Source organism: Vitis vinifera, chromosome 7, assembly GCF_030704535.1.
Source record: "Vitis vinifera cultivar Pinot Noir 40024 chromosome 7, ASM3070453v1".
In the NCBI taxonomy this organism is placed as follows: Eukaryota; Viridiplantae; Streptophyta; class Magnoliopsida; order Vitales; family Vitaceae; genus Vitis; species Vitis vinifera.
In genome coordinates, this window is record NC_081811.1 from 6,683,626 (window position 1) to 6,706,027 (window position 22,402).

The 22,402-nt window shown below is 36.8% G+C and overlaps 1 protein-coding gene across 1 annotated transcript in view; it reads right to left on the minus strand.

The window, feature by feature from the left end:
• The window catches only part of LOC100263447 (structural maintenance of chromosomes protein 1), a 58,315-nt gene that overhangs the window by 15,191 nt on the left and 20,722 nt on the right, over positions 1-22,402 (minus strand). Inside the window, exons 2-6 of the mRNA XM_059737965.1 lie at positions 16,629-16,865; positions 14,540-14,773; positions 9,379-9,617; positions 4,825-5,091; positions 4,385-4,655 (exon numbers count right to left, since the gene is read on the minus strand). Coding sequence (XP_059593948.1) covers positions 4,385-4,655; positions 4,825-5,091; positions 9,379-9,617; positions 14,540-14,773; positions 16,629-16,865 — 1,248 coding nt within the window. The remainder of the gene's footprint in view (positions 1-4,384; positions 4,656-4,824; positions 5,092-9,378; positions 9,618-14,539; positions 14,774-16,628; positions 16,866-22,402) is intronic.

The following is a 22,402-nucleotide window of genomic DNA, read 5'->3' on the forward strand; positions in this document are numbered from 1 at the left end:
CTTTTCTTGGTCTCATGTTGTGCTAGACTGTAACTTCAATTCCCTTTTATTTCTTCAACTGTATAGGAAGAAGTTGAGATGTTCTTTATATTTTGTCGCCTTTGGCATTCTTCATATAATCCCTATGTCTCTATGTCCATGGGATACTTCTCCTTCTGGCCAGATGCTTTTGAATAAGGTTTTGCTTTGCCTTTTAGAAAAAGAGTGAGTGTATACCAGCAAAGGTGAAGTATATAAGGAACCCGAGAGCCAAAGAAGAAAACTTTATCTCCACCAACCTTAGACTGAAACCATTTAATCTATAAATTCAAAGAGTCTCTACCTACCCACAGATCTACCCGACCATACAAACAGAGAGCTACGGAATAAATCTCTCAGCTACAACTCTGATCAACCTTGACCTTCAAATATTCATCAGTTACATTACTTCCATAAGCACCTAAACACAACAGGTGTATTCTCTGTGTATTCCTCTTATCCTTCTATTTAAAACTTCCGTGCCAACTAGTAAAAATACCCTCTATTGACAAAGGCAACACCAAAGCCCCAAAAGCTGAAAATAACTACAACCTTAAACTCTGAGCCACTCCACATCGGATAAGCAACTAATCAATTCCTAATCCTGTTTACAAAATCAGTTTCATCAGCCCAGAGATATCAAAAGAACAAAAGATGGGTTTGTATATTCTGTAAAAGAATTTAATTCAATTGCATAGTCATTAAAATCACTCATAAAGCGTTCACCCATTTTTTCCCTGCCAACAGCCACTTTGTCATATTCATCTTCCTCTTCCCTGTTATCAAGAGCACAGTTCGAGCCGATGGAGGACTAATTTCCCATTCTTCATCGTTGTAGCTATCTGGTTTAAAGATCAACTTGATGAACCATGTCCTCATGTTTCTCCTTCAAGATCATCATCATCATCATCAAGGTCTTCAATGTCTTGTTCAAGCTGCTTGCAGAATTCTATGGAGCTCCATTGCTTCATGAAGAATCCATCCAATTTCAAAGGATAAGGTCTTACTTTAGTATCCTGGATGTCTTTCTCTTAATTCCATTCTCTCTTCTCCACCTCATCGTCAGTGAGTGACCAATGCTTGAAAGAGTTCCATAGCAACAGTTTTACATTGCATGAATGCAATCTTTGATTATATCTCAATGAAAATTTGATCATAGCAAATAATTAATCAAGGCTACTTTTCATGAGTTCTTTCTTTAATACTGATGCTTTGCAAAGCAAGAACAACATTTTCGAAAAGCAGTGCTAAAAACAACCATTAATGCAAGTAAGACAGCCTGTCAAATGTCTAACCTGTTATTTGGAATCTAACAAGCCAGGCGTTTAAGGGGCCAATAAAACATTGATTTGAAGTATGAACTACATGCAAACATTAGAATGCATAAAATCATATAAAAACTTATCTCCAGCCTTGTTGTACCTTTAAGAACCCAACAGGATCTTAAATACAAGGCTGGAGGTCCTCCACTCTCAGCCCAGTACTGTTGAAAACAACTCTTAATGCATGTCAACCATCATCTCAAATGTCTAACCTCTCATTTGGATTCTAACAAGCTATATATTTAAGGTGTCAATATAGCATTGTCATGAAACTACATTTAAACATTAAAATATATAAAATGTAGATATAATTTACTTCCAGCCTTGTTGCACCTTAAAGAAACCTACAGGATCCTAAATATAAGGCTAGAAGACCCCAATCTTAGCACAGTACCTTAATATGCTCTCAACACACTCCTCAATGGAGTGGAAAGTTCTAGTGTGAGTTACAATAGTGACCTTGACCATCTACTTTCAAAATTTAGTATCCAGAAGTCCATATGCACCAAATGCCAAGGAAAATGAACCTCCATAAAATCTGGAAAATAAAAAATAAAAAATTAAAGAAGTATAAAAGCCCTCACCAATGAAAAAGATAGCTTTCCATCCCCCCTCCCACATGGAAAATAAACTGTATTACAACTCCCACAAATACAACTAGGTTCCTGGAATCTAATTTTTCAAAGGCAAATCCTTTTCCTCTCCTCTGAAACCCTGTGCCTTCCTGGAAAAAACCCTCATACTAAAACCATCTTTCATGCCCAGACAAGAGACAAATTGAGTGTATTCACAGCACCTCCCTCACCTTCTCCACCATTCCCCTGTTCCCAAGACCAAAATGCCACCCGGTTGCCTCCTCTACTCCAAAACAAACCCATTCCAGAGATCTTCCACTGGTGACACTTTTAACCATCTTTTGCACAAAGGCATCTATCTTTGTTTCTTGGAAGTACATCACTTCTGTCCTCCACTAATTGACCCCAATTCAACACCCCCTTCTCAGTATTATTAAGCCCATTCATATTCCAAGATAAAATTCTTATACTTCAGGAGGTATGTCTATCCTATAAACCCTGTACTTCAGAAAGGCATCTATCTTTGTTTCTTGGAAGTACATCACTTCCGTCCTCTACTAATTGACCCGATTCAACACCCCCTTCCCAGTATTATTAAGCCCATTCATATTCCAAGATAAAATTCTTATACTTCAAGAGGAATGTCTATCCTATAAACTGTGTACTTCAGGAGGCAAAATTGTGATCAAGTAAAGGAATTGATGCAAACCAAATAGTCTCCACAACCCTTAGGTCCCTATAACTTCTAGCATGTTATCTCCTAGATAGTGTCAATGGAAAATCAGACAACAATCATCTCCCAGCAAGAAACACGTCTAATTGTTCCCAGACTTTTTTTATCAGAAACAAACATCTTTATTCATCAAGCAACTGATAAATACAAGAAGGACAAGTAATCCTTCAAGATGTACAAAGCTTTGGTTAGAAAGTAACCAAGAAACCTATCCACAAAACTAATCCAAACTCACAGAGAGAAAACCAACATTCATAGAGTAGAGAAACAATAGACCCTCAAGGTGGAAGGAAATCTCCAACAAAGGAGGCCAAATGTCTTGCTCCTTGATCGACAAACTGATCTACAACTTGGTTGGCTGAACAAGGAACCCAAGAGAAGGAACAACCAAACCCATCTGCAATATCTTTGATTTTGTACATCCAATTGTCAAACTTTCATGAACCTCTTTCACTATTAGTCACCCAAGATATTAGAATGGTGTAATCTGGTATAATCTCCCTCTACAAATAGATTGAATAGGCATGAAGCTTTGGCCTACAGAAAACCCTCCAATAATGCCAATACCTCTGCCTTGATACCCAGCCCCTCTTCTGCATGTTTTGAATAAGCTCTCAACGCTTTACTAGAGTGATCTCTAATCACACCTCCAATACTTATCTGGCCAGGGTTACCCAAAGAGCATCCGTTAAAGTTCAACTTTATTGAACCTACTAGAGGAGGTAACCAATCAATCATAACTTTCTTCTTCTACCTAATAGAGTAGCAAAGGACTCCTCCAATCTAGCATTAAGAGATATAGAGGAATATCAGCAAAAGACTTGGTTATTGAGGCCCGCAGGGAGGAGAAAAAGTAAATCCAGTCCAAGATGACATCCACAAATCTCTATCTATCCTAAAAAATATTCACATTCCTCTCCATCCATATAAACCATATCAAGGACAAACGGTCACCTGCCAAAGAATCTTCCCTTTTGTAGGCTTCCAAAGCCCTTAAAGAAGGCTATGCCCCTAGGAGGAACCCATTCAACTTTGGCTATGTAGAACAATCCATGCCAAAGTACTAACCATTTTACAATTTATATGATAGGCCTTTAAATGTATGTGCACACAATGTGTCACATTTTTAATCACAACAGTCTTCCCATTTGGACACCAATTCAACCCAACTTCTTTTCAAAAGGAACATGCCATCAAGAGACAATATATTTTTTGATGGGTGCCATCAAGAGACAATATATGCCATTTAACTACCAATCAACCAACATTTCCAAACTTTGTCCTAACCTTCCTGGCCAAAAGAACATTCGAAACTTTCTACTGCCTTCAACAAAATTTATTTGAACTTATTTGACTTTTTGATCACCAAATGATTACCATAATATATGTATTTATACAATGAAGGGTTAAGAATATTAAGTAGAGGGCTAAAAAGGATCTGCCAAATCAGCAGCCAACACAGAACCTTGCAAATATATGATATTCCTTGGGGTGAAGAGGGAGAGCCAATCTTCCTTTTTACTCTAGCATGTCGCAAACAAACAGAAAAGATAACTCAGAAAGTGTAGAAAGTTGTGTGGCATCTCCCGAATTAAGAGAGGATACTGGGTGGGCCTCAACTATATTTGGAGACTGTCTGCACAAAGGATGTGATCAAATGGAAATAATATAATAACATGTTATCAATAGTTCAGCAAAGATGGCCCACAGAAATCAATTATTCATGTAAGCAGTACCTTGATGCATTCCTTTCCAGTGTGTTCATCCTCAACTACTACAGCATCCATAAATTTACCCATAGCAACAGTAACAGCAAGGTTATACTTCTTCTGTGTTGGTCTACAAAGTTCAGTCATTCGACCATGGACTCCTGGAAAGAGGCGCTTAAGTGTCTCAACCGCTTGAGACAACCGGGCATCCCTCTCATTTTCATGTCTATCAGCCTTCAATTCCCGTAGTTGGTCTTCTATTTCACTAATTCTCAACTTATATTTTTGATGTTTTTTCCTGTATAAAAAAAATACTTATCTCTTATTTGTACAGAAAGTCTTAAATAGAAAACATCAATCTAATCAATATAAATGACGCAGATAGCTCACAGATTAACCTACAAAAAAGAATATATCAGCTTTTAAGAAAGCAATAGTTAATCTACAATGCCAATAAGATGATTTACCTAGAAGCCCCAAGTTTATCTTGCATCTCACGTAGATCCTTTTTCTCTTGTGTGAGATCTTTCTTATGTTTGACAGATGCATCAAGAATATTTTTCAGTCTTGTTTGCATTTGTTCCTCCTGTGAATCTAGTTCTTCCTTCCTATTTGTCAGCTCTTGAAGATTTTCTTCCAAATTCTTTCGTGCTTCAGTATCAGCATGCTGTTGTCTATCTAGAAGCTCTTTCTCATCTCTGAGCTTTGCAGTTTTCATTCCAGCATCCTCCTTACTGCAACATCAAGAACAAATGACAATTTCAAGGCATTTTTTAGCCCACAAGCTTTAAATTTAAGTAATTTGATTAAGTCAAGAAATCCAGGAATATGATAAATGGATCAAAAGATGGGAGAGAGAGAGGTGGGTGGGCTGTTGTAGAACAAGCACATTGCACACATGTAACATATAGTTTAATAGAATATTATGTTTCTTTTTTACAAGACAAGCCCATTTTGAAATTTTTTTTTTTAGAAAAATGATTCCATGCATGTACTTTATGGTTAAACAGAATATTAATGTTCTCTACAACATAAGCCCATTTCAGTTTTTAGATAGCATAAATATTTGAATAATTTTTTGACTTCCCATGTGGAACAACCAAGCAACCCATGAAATTACAAATATCAAATTCCAGAGACATCAAATCTGTAATTTTGCATAATTTATTCACACAGGCATGCACGCATATATACAAATGAAAAGGTTGATATAGAAGCAATAAATAAAAAATAAAAAATAAACCAACACTCAGATTTTATCATTATCAGATAAGTAACACTAAATTATATGGTTTATACATGACAATGGATAGAGCAGCCATGGACACCAGCACAATTACTAATTAATTGCTACCACTATTATAAACTCATTTACAATCATATGCAGTACAAATTATATGTAAATACAGACACATGAAAGTAGGCAAGGATGTATGACAATCAACAAGCAAACTGTCATACTTTGAAGACTCTACTTTCTCCAGAGTGTGAAAACCTTCCAGGAGGGAAAAGGAAGTATGAGAACAAATAAAAATTCTGAACAGGAAAAAGCCTCCCATAATAGTAGTAAAAAACGGAGCTGAAAGGTGAAAGAAATTCATCTAACCAACCCCAAGTAGCTGAAATTAAGGCTTTATCAAGCTGAATAAAAAGGAGATGATTTTAAAATCTAAGATACTAAAATTTCAAAGTTAACATTCGGCAGAAAAATAAGAAATAGAAAAATCCTCATCTTTGCACATCCAAGATGGCAATGGTAGAAGCATGCACCAGTCAACTGTCCATGATGCCAAAAAAAATGCCACAAGACATGTCATTATAGTTCATAAGAAAATTCATATAGCCCACCCCATTCAGTTTCTAGGACATATGATTAGGGTAATAATCATATAGCCCACCCCATTTAGGTTATGTTTGGTTCACGGAAAGTACCAAGGGAAGAAAAAAATGCTAAAGAAAATTATTTTCTCATGTTTGGTTATACTATGGAAAATACAAAGAAAATCAAATATAATTAAAATTAGTTACAAACTTATACATTTTCAAATTATTTAATCTTTATAGTAAAGAGTTAAAATAAGTGAAAGAAGTTTGAAATAGCATATAAAAATAATTTATTGACTTTGAATCTATGTTTTATTTTCTTCACATTTTCTTTCCTTCTACTTTCCCTTTCAATTTTCTTTCCCTTGCATTTTCTCTCAAATTTTCCGAGAAACAAACATAGCCTTAAGATTCTGATGATGCATGCTGCCCATTTATCAGCCAGTTAAAACTTTTGTCATGAGCACAACAATTCTGAGTCAGACACAACTCTTTAATAGATACAGGCTTCACAATTAACCTCATGTTTTTCTCTTTCTATTGCATTATAATCCATATAATCAGATAAACTTTCAGATTATAGAGATGCACAATAGCCTTTTATAGCTAATAAGACTTAGGTGGTATTTGTTTTTTTTTTTACTTAATTCTAAATAAAACTTAAGACTAAATACTACTTAATAGTGTTAAGCATTAAGTTGTTTGTTTTTTTTTAATATTATATTTCTATTAAGTATTAAGAAGTAACAAAAAAAATCAATTGGTTCACTGTAGTTATGGTGATTTTTAGCATTTAAAAAAAAAAAACATTTTAGCTTTTTCTATTCAATTAAAAAATTTAAGAAAAAGTAAAAAGTAAAAAATAAAAAATAAACTACCTAAAGTCTAAAAGCAAGTTACTTTCAGCAAAAAGTTAAAAAAACAAACACCCTCTTAGCTTTTTCTTGCTAATAAGGCATAATTCTTATAAGGCCCACATCACATCCTTCATGAGGTCTTTGATAGATCCTCCAACACCCACCTGACCCAAGTTTCATAAGGACATTAAGGAGCATCTGTCAACATAAAGCTTAATGATGCCCATATTTAATGAGAGCCTTCACAGACAGAACAATCTCCTTTCCTCCCCCAGATGAACAAACCACCACTCAATCTCCGATATTGAGGCCCAGGAGGATGCCCCTGAATTATTTAAAAAGCAAAATTCAAATTCAAGTTGAGAAACAGACACGATCCTTCTACCAAAAGTCATGTTTTACACATCATGACAGAAAACTCAAGTATTTCTCTTCAACCAAATCACCCAAACAAACACTGAAAGTGCATAACCAGTACACAACACTATGGATGCTTTCCCAGTGCAGAATATCTTTCAGGACAACCGACAGAATGTCCTCCAGAAAATACAACCACAGCCAAAAGACCTATGAAAATTACAACAAAAAACACGCGATCAGCTGTCTCCTGTATCAGAAAACACAAAAGACAGTCTAGACCAAGGGTTTTCTGATGCCTAATCCTTGAAGCAAACATTTCACTAATTACTACTATTCTAGATACATTGAGGTACGGGATTATTAGGGAACAAGATTTTTTCTCTGACTTTTGTTGGCAGTAGCTCCTTGGCCATCAAAATTTAATTGGAAAAGACAAAATAATTGACTTCCTTAGAAACACATGCGAAGGACATGGATGTGTTTGCAATCAAAATACAAAAAATCTCATTGGAAGAGAAGCAAGCTCCAAATTTCAAGTGCTGTAAAGGTTTGTAAAGAATACCAACAGAAATGAGGGCATTCCAACTTCTTGAGAGTCTAAGAAGACATGGACAGAAAATATTAAAAAAATTGGATATCAAACTAAAGATCTTCCTAAAATCTAATATTTGGTTCATGGCTAACACTTACTCTCTCATGGCCTAAAAAATCCAGATAACCCTGAGAAATAGGCTTCCACGAACAACAGCGAGAGCACCTTCCAACATAATCAGCATCCCAACCACAATCCTACAAACTATACTTGTTTATAAAAATAAAGCAAGGAGCTGAATTACGCCCATTCCATGGAAACCACAAACATATATTGGTGATGGCTACACTTCTTAAAGATGCCATGAAAAGACTACCTTCTACTTAATCAAATGATCTAGAAACCTCCCAAACGTCAGATCAGAGGATCGACATGAAATCCTACTATTCTAGCAAGTACACTAATTGGGACTGTAAAGACTGACATAAGGTAGGTAGATATGAGCTAAACAAGCTTTGGATCATAAGTCTTTCCCCCTCCCAAAGAAAGAAACACATTTTCACTTATCCAGCCCTTAGAAACTTTCTCAAGGGCCCCATGGTGTTGGGCTTCTGGGATGAGAGCCTAGGGAAAGATCTAAGTATTTCAAAGACAAATCGCAACACACACACCCCAAATGATCCAAGAATAAGCTTAACATCAGGAGTTTTGATTTCTTCTCCAGATGAGGAATAGAGGGAGTTATCAGCAAACTAGAGATAAAGACAAATTCTCTCTCCCAACTCCTGAACTTTTTACAATACCTAATCCTGGCACTCTGCTAAGTTCTAACAAAACCTACTAAGGACTTCCACAAACAAAAAAAGAAATGAAAAAAAGGACAGGATCCCCTTGCCTAATCCCCATATTGGCATCAATTAATCCTTTAGCTTCCTTAAAGAAAGAGAAGCCACCACTAATCTAACCATACTATCTCAATCCAGTAGCCTTTCTGACATATGGTATGGTCTAGAAATCTCAACCAACTCTGCCACCTAGAAGTCAGAACATGTGAGAGTACACAGGCTCAGGGGATATGAAAGCATACCAAGTCCACAATCATAAGACAAGTTAATGCATATATAAAATATTATGTCTTTAGGAGAACATGTTAAAACAATTTGGCTCTCAGTTAAATAGTCAACTTGTCATGCAATGGGACTTATTTGCAGAAAGGGTTTAACTTAACAATGGTCCAAATCATCAACTGTAACTGAAAACTTCTTGCAGGAAAGCAGTTCACCTCACAGAGCTCCAAATCTTAACTCAGTGTTGGAAAATACCTTAGTGTTTAAGCCCCAAAAAATTGATATCCCAGAAACAATGCAAATAGAGGAATATGTAATAGCATCATAGAAAAATTCAATGCTTCATAAATTGACAAAAACGAACTTACAGAAATTACTTACATTCGGTTATATTCCTTTAGTTGACTGTCAGCTAATTGAAGCTTTACCCCGCCATCTTGAACTTTTTCATTCACATCATCCAGGCTTTTAGCCACATCTTGCAAGTCATTCCGTAGCTTTTCAATATCATAGGCATGCTTCCTCCTTTCTTCTCTCTTTTTGTCAAGCTCCTTACGGCTGCTTTTGATTTTTGAATTTATGCGTGACATTTCCTCCTTTAATTTCAGAAGTTCTGGTTGCTGTGAAAAGGGATATACCAGGCAAATCATAAATAGAATTGCCACATTATTTGCAATACGCCTCAATAATAATCTTGCACACTCCATGTAAAAGTTCAACAAAAAGAACACAAAACACACCTAGGGGCCTATTTGGCAAAAGCTTAAGCTTAGTCTATCATGGTATAAGAGCTCTGGTTCAGAGAGGTTTTGGGTTCAACACTCTCAGATGGTTTGTCCATTTGTCCTTGGGCTAGAGTTGCATGTGAGAAGGTTGTAAGCTTATACGTATTGTTGAACATATTTTTTAAGCTTTTGGAGCAAGTAGCAGTTCAACAAAAACAATTCATGAATAACAGTAATAGAGGCAAGATCTTTGTATACACCTTGTATACTTTTGTGCACTCTTTTGTTAGGCGCTTTTAATAGATTCAATCTTTGCCTATCAAAAAATTATTAATAGAGGCAAGATGTTAGCTTCAGTTTATTACCCATCCTAACACTGATTTGGAGCATAGGGAGAAGGAAAAAAGAATCACTATTCTTGACTATGTAACAGAGAGTAGTGAAAGTCTTTCATTCAAACACAATATATGCACAGATAATAATTCAAATTTTTGCATATCAAATTGTGGCCTAAAATTATATGATATTCTGTAATGGATTAAAAAAATAAAGAAAAACAAATTAAAAAGAAGAATCCTGCTCTAAGAAACTACTGAATATCAACAATTATCATGCTATATATTTTATGAGGTGTCTGTCAAGATAACAAATTCTTCTTGTCATATCACATTTCCACAGAAATTATAGAAATTCATGCAAAACATTTTGAATAACAACCTTTTTTTTTAGTTAGTGAAAGAACAAGGCTACTAAGGGAGTGCCCTCTAAAATACCTATTATGTAGATCCCACCACAAACATTTCAGCACCAATTTGAAATTAAACATGTCTCAATAAGTACTTCATCTCAATGAGTACTTCCTTCCGAAATAAAGTTGATCGATACCACAACATTAACCTTTTTTATAGAAAACAAAAAATTTAATAACAAGTACCATGAAATAAGTACAAAGAAGGATGAGAAATCCTTCCTTCTTAATACCATCCACTACACACTTATGATCAAAAGTAGGACAAAACTACCTATTTAAAATAAATAAATAAATAAGAGAAACAGGACACTGCTAAGCTAAAAGTGATCGCTAATACAAAATCAATACTCAGGGGTGGAAAATCCCCTACAAAGGGCATCAATTGTTTCGCTACCCACTTTGCTAGCATATCCACCATGTGATTGGCTGAACAAGGAATCCAACAAAAGGGGGCACCTCATCTCTGGAGCAATATCACAACATTAACTTATGCACAAGCAATTGCAAAATCCCAAATAGCAGTGCATCTGATGCAAATATTTTAGTTTTTTGGCCGACATCCTCCCAATCCCACCCCAATTGATATATAAACAAACAAATGAACTAATTTAGAAGGTTCTAGAAATATGTAGCCCTTATGCTATTGGATATACCAAACTATATTCCCAGCTTACAGTTGGTTAGAAGGTACTAGCAATATGCAGCTCTTGTGTAATTGGCTAAATGCATATTCAAGGCAATTTATCAACCATACTCTCTTCCAAGTGGGAGGCTGAATCTGTGTCTACTGGAACAAAGGAAATAGGTTCAAGGTTACAGTTTGTGGTAAGGCTATTACTAGTGGAAGAACAACTTTATTTTACAACAGAAATTAATTTGATGTGGTGCATCTCATTCAACACATCATATTCCTACCATTTTAAAAGATTAACCACTAAAAAAATCTATCGAGTATAGTGGACCATTTTGACTGTCAAATAGTAGATGCCCACCATACCACATGTACAAATTAGAAATGAGAGAGTCCTTAAGAGCTTGGTTACTTCATTGCACCCCTTCAAAGGTTCTTCAAATGCATTCTTTCCATATTGTCCAAAAAAGACGAGGAGAGACTGTTCTCCAAGCCTTTCTTCTCTTCTTACCCAAAAAGCTCCCATTCCAACTGGTTAATAAATCCATCACCGCAAATAGGAGAACCCATGTAATGTCAAATAAAGAGAATAGCAAGTGTGTGTGTGTGTGTATATATATATATATATAAGAATAGCTCTCTAGCTATCCCACTGTGGATGAATAGATGGTCTACTAATTTATCTGCATTTTTGCACATACATAATAACCCACCAAAAACCACCCTCTCCTTTTTAGATGGCCAGTGGCTATGATCCTTACCCAAGCCACTTCCCATATGAAAAAATAAAAATAAAGCCTCGCTTTGGTAGGAGTTCAAGTGCCCTAAACTATTTTTGATGGGAAATATGCTTCACCCCAAACTAGTTGATCTTTGAGATTTATCTCATAAATTGTACTCAATTGTGCATATATATTTGATAGAATCCATCCCTAACTTTATCACAATGCACATACATAATAACCCACTAAAAACCACCATCTCCTTTTTAGTTGGTCAGTGATTATAATCCTTACCCAAGTCACTTCCCATATAACAAAATATAAATAAAAATAAAAAATAAAACCTCGCTTTGGTAGGAGTTCAAGAGCCCTGAACTATTTTTGAGGGGAAAGACGCTTAGCCCCAAACTAGTTGATCTTTGAGATTTATCTTATAAACTGTACTTAATTGTGCATATATATATATTTGACCGAATCTATCCCTAAGTTTATCACAATGGCTGAGACTTGAGAGGGTTCGACAAGATACCACTAGATTCGGTGTGTAGAATATACGGGGGACACAATTTCGAATGGTTTACGCACACAAGCCAAGCATGCTTCTATGGTGTGACATTATTTCAGGAAGGATGCAGTGGCCCACAGGGCCAAGTACTCTTATCAGGTTAACACTTCAACCACAAATAACTTTGAGTGGTTTAGCATGATTAAATAGTATGGAATTAAAAGATGTACTTCATTTTGTTTGTATAGCTATTTCAAAATTTAATGTGGACCATGATTATATGACATGTTTCAAGACCTAATTCATATTCAACACTTGTTGACCACGAAAAATGCAATTCGTAAAAAAAAAAAAAAAACAAACAAAAAAACAAAAAACAAAACAAAAAATACCAAACAAAAAAGAAGAAAAAGGAAAGAAAGAAAAATCTTGACCTACTTGTTAAAAAAATTATATGAATTCTTAGGCAGTTTTTATGGCCACCGAAAACTAGATTGTTAGTCTTAGTTGATTCCAATCTTCATTTAAGGCACATCCAAACAAGGTAATAAGAATCCCAGTAAGGCTCCCACCGCCAATCTTGCCATGGGAAGTAGAGTACCATTCTGAAGTTTCAATTCCACAAACCAAAAGCATGCTAATTGTTAGAACTCATGAGAGTTTGCCTCTGAAGTTTGAGAAAGCCTTAGTTAGACTTAGTCTTTGTTATTGTTTCATATCAGATTCTTGCTCCATAATTTTCTGTTTTCAGTTAGTTTTAGTAGTGCCAATAAAATCTGAAAGTAGCTGAGATTCTTTTGCAATTTCCATTTGGTTGTAAGCCTATAAATAGGCATTCTCATTTGTGAAATAGATGTGTGCCTTCCTTCAATTCTTAACTCTCAAATTATTTATTCTTTCTCTGCAAGTTCTAGTTTTTTTACAGATTGTTATTGTTTCATATCAGATTCTTGCTCCATAATTTTCTGTTTTCAGTTAGTAGAAGTAGTGCCAATAAAATTTGAAAGTATCTGAGATTTTTTTGCAATTTCCGTTTGGTTGTAAGCCTATAAATAGGCATTCTCATTTGTGAAATAGATGTGTGCCTTCCTTCAATTCTTAGCTCCCAAATTATTTATTTTTTCTCTGCAAGTTCTAGTTTTTTTACAGATTCTGACACTAATTGTTTCACATCCAATCTAACCAACGAAGTTCAAAGGTCCAAGCCCATTTTAACTTCCTAATTTCTGATCTAATACACCACAATCTTGGGTAGTCAAAAGTCAAAACTTCAACAAAACTCAACCTCAAACTGTGCATGACATATGAGATGATATTTACTACATACAATGTAGCTGTTCCATAATGAATTTTGTTCATTTAACATTTTGACAAGAAAACCATAGTTTCTATTAGCAATCTAAGCAAGAAACGTAAAGAATAGTTATTTTTTAATCATCTTTGTAGTTTTGGAAGGATTTCTCATCCTTTATTGTATTTAGGCTTTATATTTTTAATTATGGATAAAAAGTATATGAGTAAGTCCTCCCCACAATTACAAAAAAACTTGAACATAAAATGAACGAACTTCTCCACTATACATGGAGACCTATAGAAAATAATTAAGTCCACATAAGAAAATTCATAGGTGTCCTCTCGTCAATCCCATATTAAACTCCTCTCATTGCTATACAAACTTTTTTGATCTACACACTGAATGCTAATTGTCCTAAACAACATTGAGAGGAAGGCGAGAAATAGAATAGCCTTTGAGGGGGAAGAGCTCTCTATCCAAAGGCTAAAAAGTTCATTTATTTCTTATCTTTGGTTGGAGGCAAAGGGGTACTTAGATGATGTTCCTTTAACTCTTTTTTGCTTTCTAGATTGGTTGGCCATTGGTGAGGGCGGGCTGGTTGTATTTCTTTTTTGCATCTTGGTGCTTTTGTGGTGGAGGCTGGTGGTAGCTGTATACTTTTTGTATACCTTGGGCTGCTTTTTTGGCAGCCCTTTTTAATATATATTCCTTTTTATCTATCAAAAATAAATAAATAAATAACATTGAGAGTAAGGCCTTTAAAAGTATTAGTACAAGAAGCCCCGAAATATGGATAAAAGTGAAGAAGATCCCACATCATCATTGTATTTGACCTTTCAATGCAATGAAATGGAAAAACCAATTTAAACAAATTAAAAATAAAGAAATATAAACAGTAACCAAAAGGAACTCACATTCTTGTCAAGTTTATTATTTTTGTCTGAGATCTTCTTCTCAAATTGAGTAATCTCTTTCAGATATTTGGCTTGTTCTTTCTTCGCTTTACTTGCTTCACGCTCACAACTTTCTTGTTCTTGAATAACATCTTCACGGCTTTTGTTCTCAGCTTCAAGATCCTCATTTATCTTGGCAATATCCTTTTCTATGTTCAGTAACTTCCATAGAAAGTGTTCTTTCTTCAAGGATTTCTGCAGGAAAAATAATGAAAAAGTCATATCACAAAAGAGAGAGAGATAGAGAGAGAGAGAGAGAGAGAGATTAATCTCCACACCATGAGAGACAAAGGAAAAAACTAAACCAATGTGCAGAAAATAACAATCGACTGTAATCTTGAGCTTCGATCAACTACTGAATTTTACATAAAAGAGTATGTAACAAGAAATAAATATAGACATATTTATAAATGTACAAAAGTTATATAACACAAGCATAACTCAAACCCTCAAGGAGAGGAGAGAGGGAGAGGAGAGAGGAAGAGAAGAAGTGCATGCTCACACACACACACAGAGTGAGAGAGAGAGAGTATAAAATGAATCACCTTATTGAATAAATCCAAGATCCTCTAAAAATCCACCCTTGATTTTCTCAAGTTCAGGTACACATACACAAAGAGAAAGAGAAGGAGCACGCACACACAGAACATGTGCTCATCCTCACACAGACAGACACACACAGAGATCACATATAAAATGTCTCATATTGTCAAATAAATCCAAGATCCTCTAAAAGTTCATCCCCGATATTCTCAAGTTCTCCAGAAGAGAATACCCCTGGCTGCCCCCTCAAAAGTGATTTTTCTTGAAAGGAATCCTAAACATTGATCAACTCATGAAAAGTGGCAAGTTCAACTGGTGGAAGCAACAAGGAAGAGAACACTAACCACTGATCAACTCATAACAAGTGGGAATTTTATTGGAGTTGAATCTGCAAAAGAAAAGAGGAAATGGCCGATTGTTATCCCTTGTATTGCAGTTCATCTGCTATGATCTAGAGTGTTGCTTTTGTTTGGGAGATGTATGGATTATGCCAACGTTAGTGATCAAACCATTAAAAGGATGGCGCAGGAGATTTATTAGCAAGGGTATGAAGAAAGTGTGGAGAACTAGACCTACTCCTGTTATATGCTGAATCTGGAAGAAAAGGAACAAGGGCACACATTTTACAGGGACAATCTGTGACTCCAAACACCTTATTGTAAAGTCTTGACCTGTTGAGTGTCTGAGAAGCACTGATGCTTCCTCCTTACATTTTCATTGGAACTTTATTTTTTATATATATGTATATATTGAAGGATGGTTTTCTTTTTCTCTCCTCTTTTAGGCATAAGTTCAGTAGATCACTCATGATTGGTTGCACCGCCCTTGGTGCCTTCCAATGGATTTGCTTGTCCATCAAAAAGAAAAAGAATCTTTTGAAAAACAGAAATGAATAATGAGATAGTAGATACCAAATAAAACATTTGGTAACAGAAGAGTAAAACCTATGAGGGTACCTTCAACATTTTTAACCCCTTAAGCCACAAGAAAGGATATTAGAAAAGAATCCACCTCCATGCTGTACTACAATTTACATGGTGAATTACCACATAGCAAATGTTAGCAACTTGCAAAATTTAGTTGGTGTTAAAAAACTATGGATATATCAATACCTTCTTCTATTTTTATGGCATGAACTTTGATTAATTGATGGGCTAACAACAATTAATCACATCCAAGAAAAGTCATGTACATGATAACTACTTAGCATATGAGAACAAAAAATTAAATGAACTTTAAGGAATAGATATAAGTATACAAGGAAAGAATTTGGGTATGTCCACTCCCCAACCGAAAGGCAATAACAAAGAAAAAATTAAAATGCAGTTAATCTTATGAGAAGCATATGGAATATTTTAATATTTAATAGCCATAGATGGCTCACTGCAGTGTAAGGAAGATATATAAACTATGCTTTATATAATATATGGTCATTGGCATATAAATAAGTTGCAACATGTAGAAAGACATGAAAATAAAAATCTGCAAAAATCCTTATGATGCATACCAGTTGCTCTTGCAAGCGGAGATGTTTTTCAGCCTCTTCTTTCTGTTCTTTCTTCTGCTTTCTTTCCATCACTATTGTTCTTTTTTTCTGATAAACAAGTGCTGACTTTTCTTCAGCCCTGGCCTTTTGCTCTTCAAGATCCTCATAATCTTTCTTGAGATCCTCAGACCCAGAGATCTGCTCAAGAAGTCCTGTAAGTTCTTTGGGATTTTTAGATGCAATTGACTCCACATCACCCTGCATAACAAAGTTGATCAGTTGTCAGGAGTAATCTCCAACTTCCAACAAATTCAATTGTCCAAATTATCATACTAGTAGCAGAATAATGACAAATTAGAAGGCCAATGCAATATAGTAAACATTGTCTCAACAAGCATTATCTGTATTCCATCCCCTTGATAGTGTGACTCCATCAGGCCTTGCACCAAGATTGGTGTGACTCTATTCTCTGATTTAGGAAAAAAAAAAAGACCCACATTTTAAGTATTGGTCTCAGTCACAAGTTCAGTTAGATCAATGCAACTCGGTATCAGCTGATACAATGTGATACACAAAAACAATCTATGGAAAAATATGTTATAACAACTTTTCCACTATGAGTTATAAATCTTTCTTCTCAAGCACATAAATTTTGTAGTCACTTTTTATGGGTAGATGTTGGAACCCACCACAGGAAATATTTTCTAACCTTTCCCCTAACTTCCCATTTAGGAGGCTACAGCAGCAAAATCTTATGTGACAATACTTTCTTGGCAGCGGTTTTGATTCTTGGGAAGATAGGAATAATAGGATCTTTGAGAAAAAATTGGCTTCATGGATCTATCCATAAGAAGGTGAAGGAATCTAAATGCTTTTCCATTTCTAACTATATGAAAGAATCGAACGGAACTTCTATGTAAAAATGATACCATAGTCAAGCCACTCACTTTAATCCCAAGTACCTCAACCCACCAAACACATACAATATATAAATATTGGCATGTTTATCAAGATGGTGATGGATGTCTGCATATATGTTTTATCTTCTCTACACCATCTGATATCAAATAAAAGAATTCAAATAACATTTTGTTTTAAAGTGGAATATGAAAGGCAACAGGATTCCTCAAACATTTGTTGGAAGATGGCTAACATTTGTGGTGTTCTGTCTCAATATTCAGCCATAATCCTTTCCCTTTGCCTCTTCCCCTCTTCTTTTCCCCACCTACCACAAAGAGAGGGAGAGAGAGAGAGAGAAAGAGAGAGAGAGACAATCACTCAACATAGAAAAATGTTCAATACTTGATGCCCATACCATGATCTTACTGCAGAGAAGACTTCACAGTTTAGAGCAAATGCCAACAAAGTGTACAAAGTAATAAAACGGCATGTTTGTAATGAATAATTTGGTTCAGTTTGAATTGAATTGAATTGAATGCTAGAAAATGCCCACATGCATGTTAGAATACGCTATGCTTCCTTTTGATATCATGCAAGAGAGGATAAGAAAGAGGAAAAAGGGAAAAAAAAATACATGATAAGGAAAATTCCCAAAAAAAAAAAAACACTGTGAGCTCAATAATTGTTTTTTTGTTTCAGAAAGCATAGGAAAGGTGGGACCTCATTCATGGTATGAGTTTACAAGCCACAGGGGAGGACAATTTAATGTGAAGGAAAAATTTCAAGCGAAAACTTCTAATAACTCCTTATGGAATTCAGAATTGTTTTGTGCTGAAGACGTTTGGGTTACATGAGCACCATTGAAGACCTGCTTTTTTGTCACAGAAACAATGTGGAGAAAGATCATAACCATTGATCTCCTTATGAGGAGAGGTGGATGATGGCGAACAATGTAGTCATTGTAAAGCTAGTGAAAACAAGCAAATCACATTCTAATGGAACCAATGTGTTGGAATGGGAAAGGTAGCTTTCCCACCAAGTAAACTGGGTATATAGTTGGGTGCACAGTTCAAGTCTTCATCAGTGTGGGATTCAGCTGAGGAAAAGTTGAAGAAAAGATTGGCTTCATGGAAATGACAGCATCTCTCCAAAGGAGGAAAGCTAACATTGTTAAAAATAAAAAAAAATAAAAGCATACTCTAGCCTGTCAATTTATTTCTTATCAAATTTCTTCATTCCAAGAAAGGCGAGCATTGGATTTTTAAAAACTCAGAGATGTTCTACAGGAGATGGGCTATTTGAAAAGAAAATTCATCTACTAAGATTTTTTTATTTTTTTATTTTTTTATTTTTGACAAGTAAACCAGAAATTCATTAAAGAAGAGGCAAAAAGTCACAGCATACAGGTGGTATACAAGGCGGCTAAGGCCTCTAAAACAAAAAACCAAAAGAGACTCACCACCCCTTAAGTGGATGCTAACCACTCCAAAAAGCCTATAAGGGAGAGAGACTCCTCACCTATATACAATCTAGCCCAGCTCCATAAATTACAAACAAAAAAAATTCTTGAGTTTCTGGATATTCAACACACCCCCTCTAAAGGCTAATCTATTCCTCTCCTTCCAAACCGTCCAAAAAATACACAACGGGATGGATTTCCAAACCTTTTTCCTTTTCTTCCCCACAAAAGGGCCCCTCCAACTAATTAAGACTTCCCTTATAGTTTCTGGAAAAACCCACTTAACATCTACTAACCCAAGAACAATATCCCATAGGACTCTGACCACTATACAGTGTATAAGAATATAATTTACATTTTCTTCTTCACAACCACACAAAAAACAGCAATTTAGGAGTTGTAACCCTCTTTTCTGGAGCCTATCAAGAGTAAGCACCTTCCCCCACGTCGCCTCCCAAGAGAAAAAAGTGACTTTGGGTGGAACTCTATCCACCCAGATACACCTTGAAGGGAAAGCAGTGTCATTAGGATTCGCCAACAAGCTATGCGCTTCCTTGATCTTGAACTGTCCATTTCTTCCTCCTTTCCAAAAAACCGAGTCTTCCTCCAAAGAAGGCCTATGACCCCTCAAAACATAGATCAAATCCCCTACCATATCCAACTCCCAATCATTAAAGTCCCTCAAAAAAATTAGATTCCAACCTCCTTGACCAGAATTTTGGTCCCACATTTCCTCCACCGTTGCATTCCCATGAGCAGCCATGACAAAGAAGTGGGGGAAACAATGGGACGGCGTTGTACCAGTACACCAAATATCTGTCCAGAATCTGATTTTGGTACCCTTCCCAACTAAGAACGTCATATTATCCCAGCACCAAGCAAATTCTTTCAAGATCTCCTTCCAAACCCCTACTCCAACCGCCCCATTGGCCTTCTTTGTCCTCCATCCAAGACCCTCTTGCCCATACTTCGTCATGATTACTTGTTTCCAAAGACTGTCTTTTTCACAAGCATACCTCCATATCCACTTACTTAGCAAGGCTTTGTTCAACAGGGCTAGCTTCCTTAGGCCTAGCCCCCCCTTATTCTTATTCGTACAAACCACCTCCCATTTAACTAGATGGGTTTTCCCCTCCAAGTTTCCCATCCCCCATGCCCCAGGAAGTCCCTTTGCACTTTCTCTAACCTTCTAGCAACAATCTTGGGCATCCGAAAAAGAGACATTTGATAGATTAGCATGCTAGCCAAAGTGCTTTTTATGAGGGTAATTCTCCCCCCTTTGGAAATATACTGCCGTTTCCAAAGCGCAAGTCTCCTCCTCACTCTCTCTTCCACCCCATCCCACACAGATGTAGCCCTATTAGTAGCCCCTAAGGGCAGCCCCAAGTATTGAGAGGGCAAGGATCCCACCCTACATCCTAACTCCACTACCAACTCTTCAACCTCATCCACCTCACCAATTGAGATGATTTCACTTTTGGCCAAGTTAATCCTTAGACCTGAAGCAGCTTCAAACCAGAATAGGATCCAACTTAAATGAGTTAGGTGCACTTTGTTAGCCTCACATAACACAATTGTATCATCAGCAAAGAATAAATGGGAGATGTTCATAGGGGATCTTCTACCACCCCAAATGCTACATCCTGACACAAATCCCCCCTCAACAGCTCTCCTAATGAGAACATCCAACACTTCCATTCCCATCACAAAGAGGTAAGGAGATAGGGGATCTCCTTATCTAAGCCCCTTAGAACTTGGGAAAAAGCCAGCTGGAACCCCATTAACCAGTACTGAAAATTTGGCTGACAATAAGCAACTCCACATCCACCCCAACCACTTTGACCCAAAGCCCATTTTTTGCAATGCCTTCAACAAAAACTATCAGTTAATGCTGTCATAAGCTTTCTCTATATCCAATTTGCAGATGAGTCCCTTCTCTTTTCTTTTCTACCATGAGTCTATCACCTCATTTACAATTAAGGAAGCATCAAGAATTTGTCTTCCCATCACAAAGGCATTCCGGGCAGGGGAAACCACCTTTCCTACCACTTTCTTGAGCCTATTAGCTAGCACTTTAGCCAACAATTTATAAAGCCCCCCCAAAAGGCTAATAGGTTTAAAGTCTCCCAGGTCCTCAGCCCCACCTTTCTTAGGAATCAAGACCAAGAAAGTGTTATTGAGACTCTTAAGAAAAGAACTATGCTCGTGGAATTCCTTAAACATTTCCATAATCTCTCTTTAGCGAAGTCCCAACAGCTTTGCCAAAAGGCCACAGTAAAGTCATCTGGCCTAGGGGCTTTGTCCCCATTCATCTCCATCAAGGCCGAATGGACCTCAGCCTCTGAAAAAGGAATCTCCAGATTCTCCACTTCTTGCTGACTAATCTGATCTAGCTGAAGCCTCCCAATATCCGCCTTCCATCTCGTATTTTCTGAAAGCGACTATTGGAAAGCATTAGCAACTCCTTCCCTCACTTCCTGCTCCTTTGAGAGCCACTCCCCATTAATCTTAACTCTGACTAGGGAGTTGTTTCTACGATGGGCATTTTCCATACGATGGAAAAAGCCCGTATTTCTGTCCCTTTCCCTTAGCCAGACCTCCCTTGAAAGTTGTCTCCAATGAATTTCCTCTAGCTCTTTTACTTCCTTTTTTAACTCTGTTTCCTCCACTGTCAAACTTCTCTCACTTTCCACCCGGTCCCAAAAATCCACTTGTTGTAGAGCTAAACATTTGTTACAGTCCAGCCTCCCAAACACCTCTCTATTCCATACTTTCAAGTTCTGTTTGATTACCTTCATCTTAACAGCCAGTCTAAAACTAGCACTACCCCTGACCTCCATCCCCCGCCACCAACTTCGAATAAGGTCTTTGAAGCCCTCAACCTTGAGCCACATGTTTTCGAACCTGAAAGGAGAGGGACCTCTTCTTATCCCACCCCCCACAAGAAGGACTGGGAAGTGATCAGAAACAGGCCAGGGCAGCCTGCTTTGGAACACTCCACTGAAATGATCTAACCAGCTAGAGGACACAAGAAACTTGTCCAGTCTAGCCCAGGACTAGTTATTAGGAACCCCACTCCAGGTGAACTCTCCCCCCTGTAACGGAAGATCCACCAGCCCTAATTCATCAACAATCTTAGCAAATCTCCTCATCTCTGAAGTTATTCTCCTCTGACTGCTCTTTTCCCTTTGGAGGAAGGTGATGTTAAAATCCCCCTCTAGGCACCAGGGGTCTTCCCAAAGACCTCTAATCGCCCCAAATTCTTCCCACAAACATTCCCTTTCCACTTTGGTGAACGGACCATAAACTCCCATGAACACCTAGACAGTCCCATCTTCTACATTCCTGAACCTGCAGGATAACGAGAATTGGCCCTCCTCCCAATCCAAAATGTCCAGCGACCTTTTGTCCCAGCAGATCAGGATACCTCCCGCAA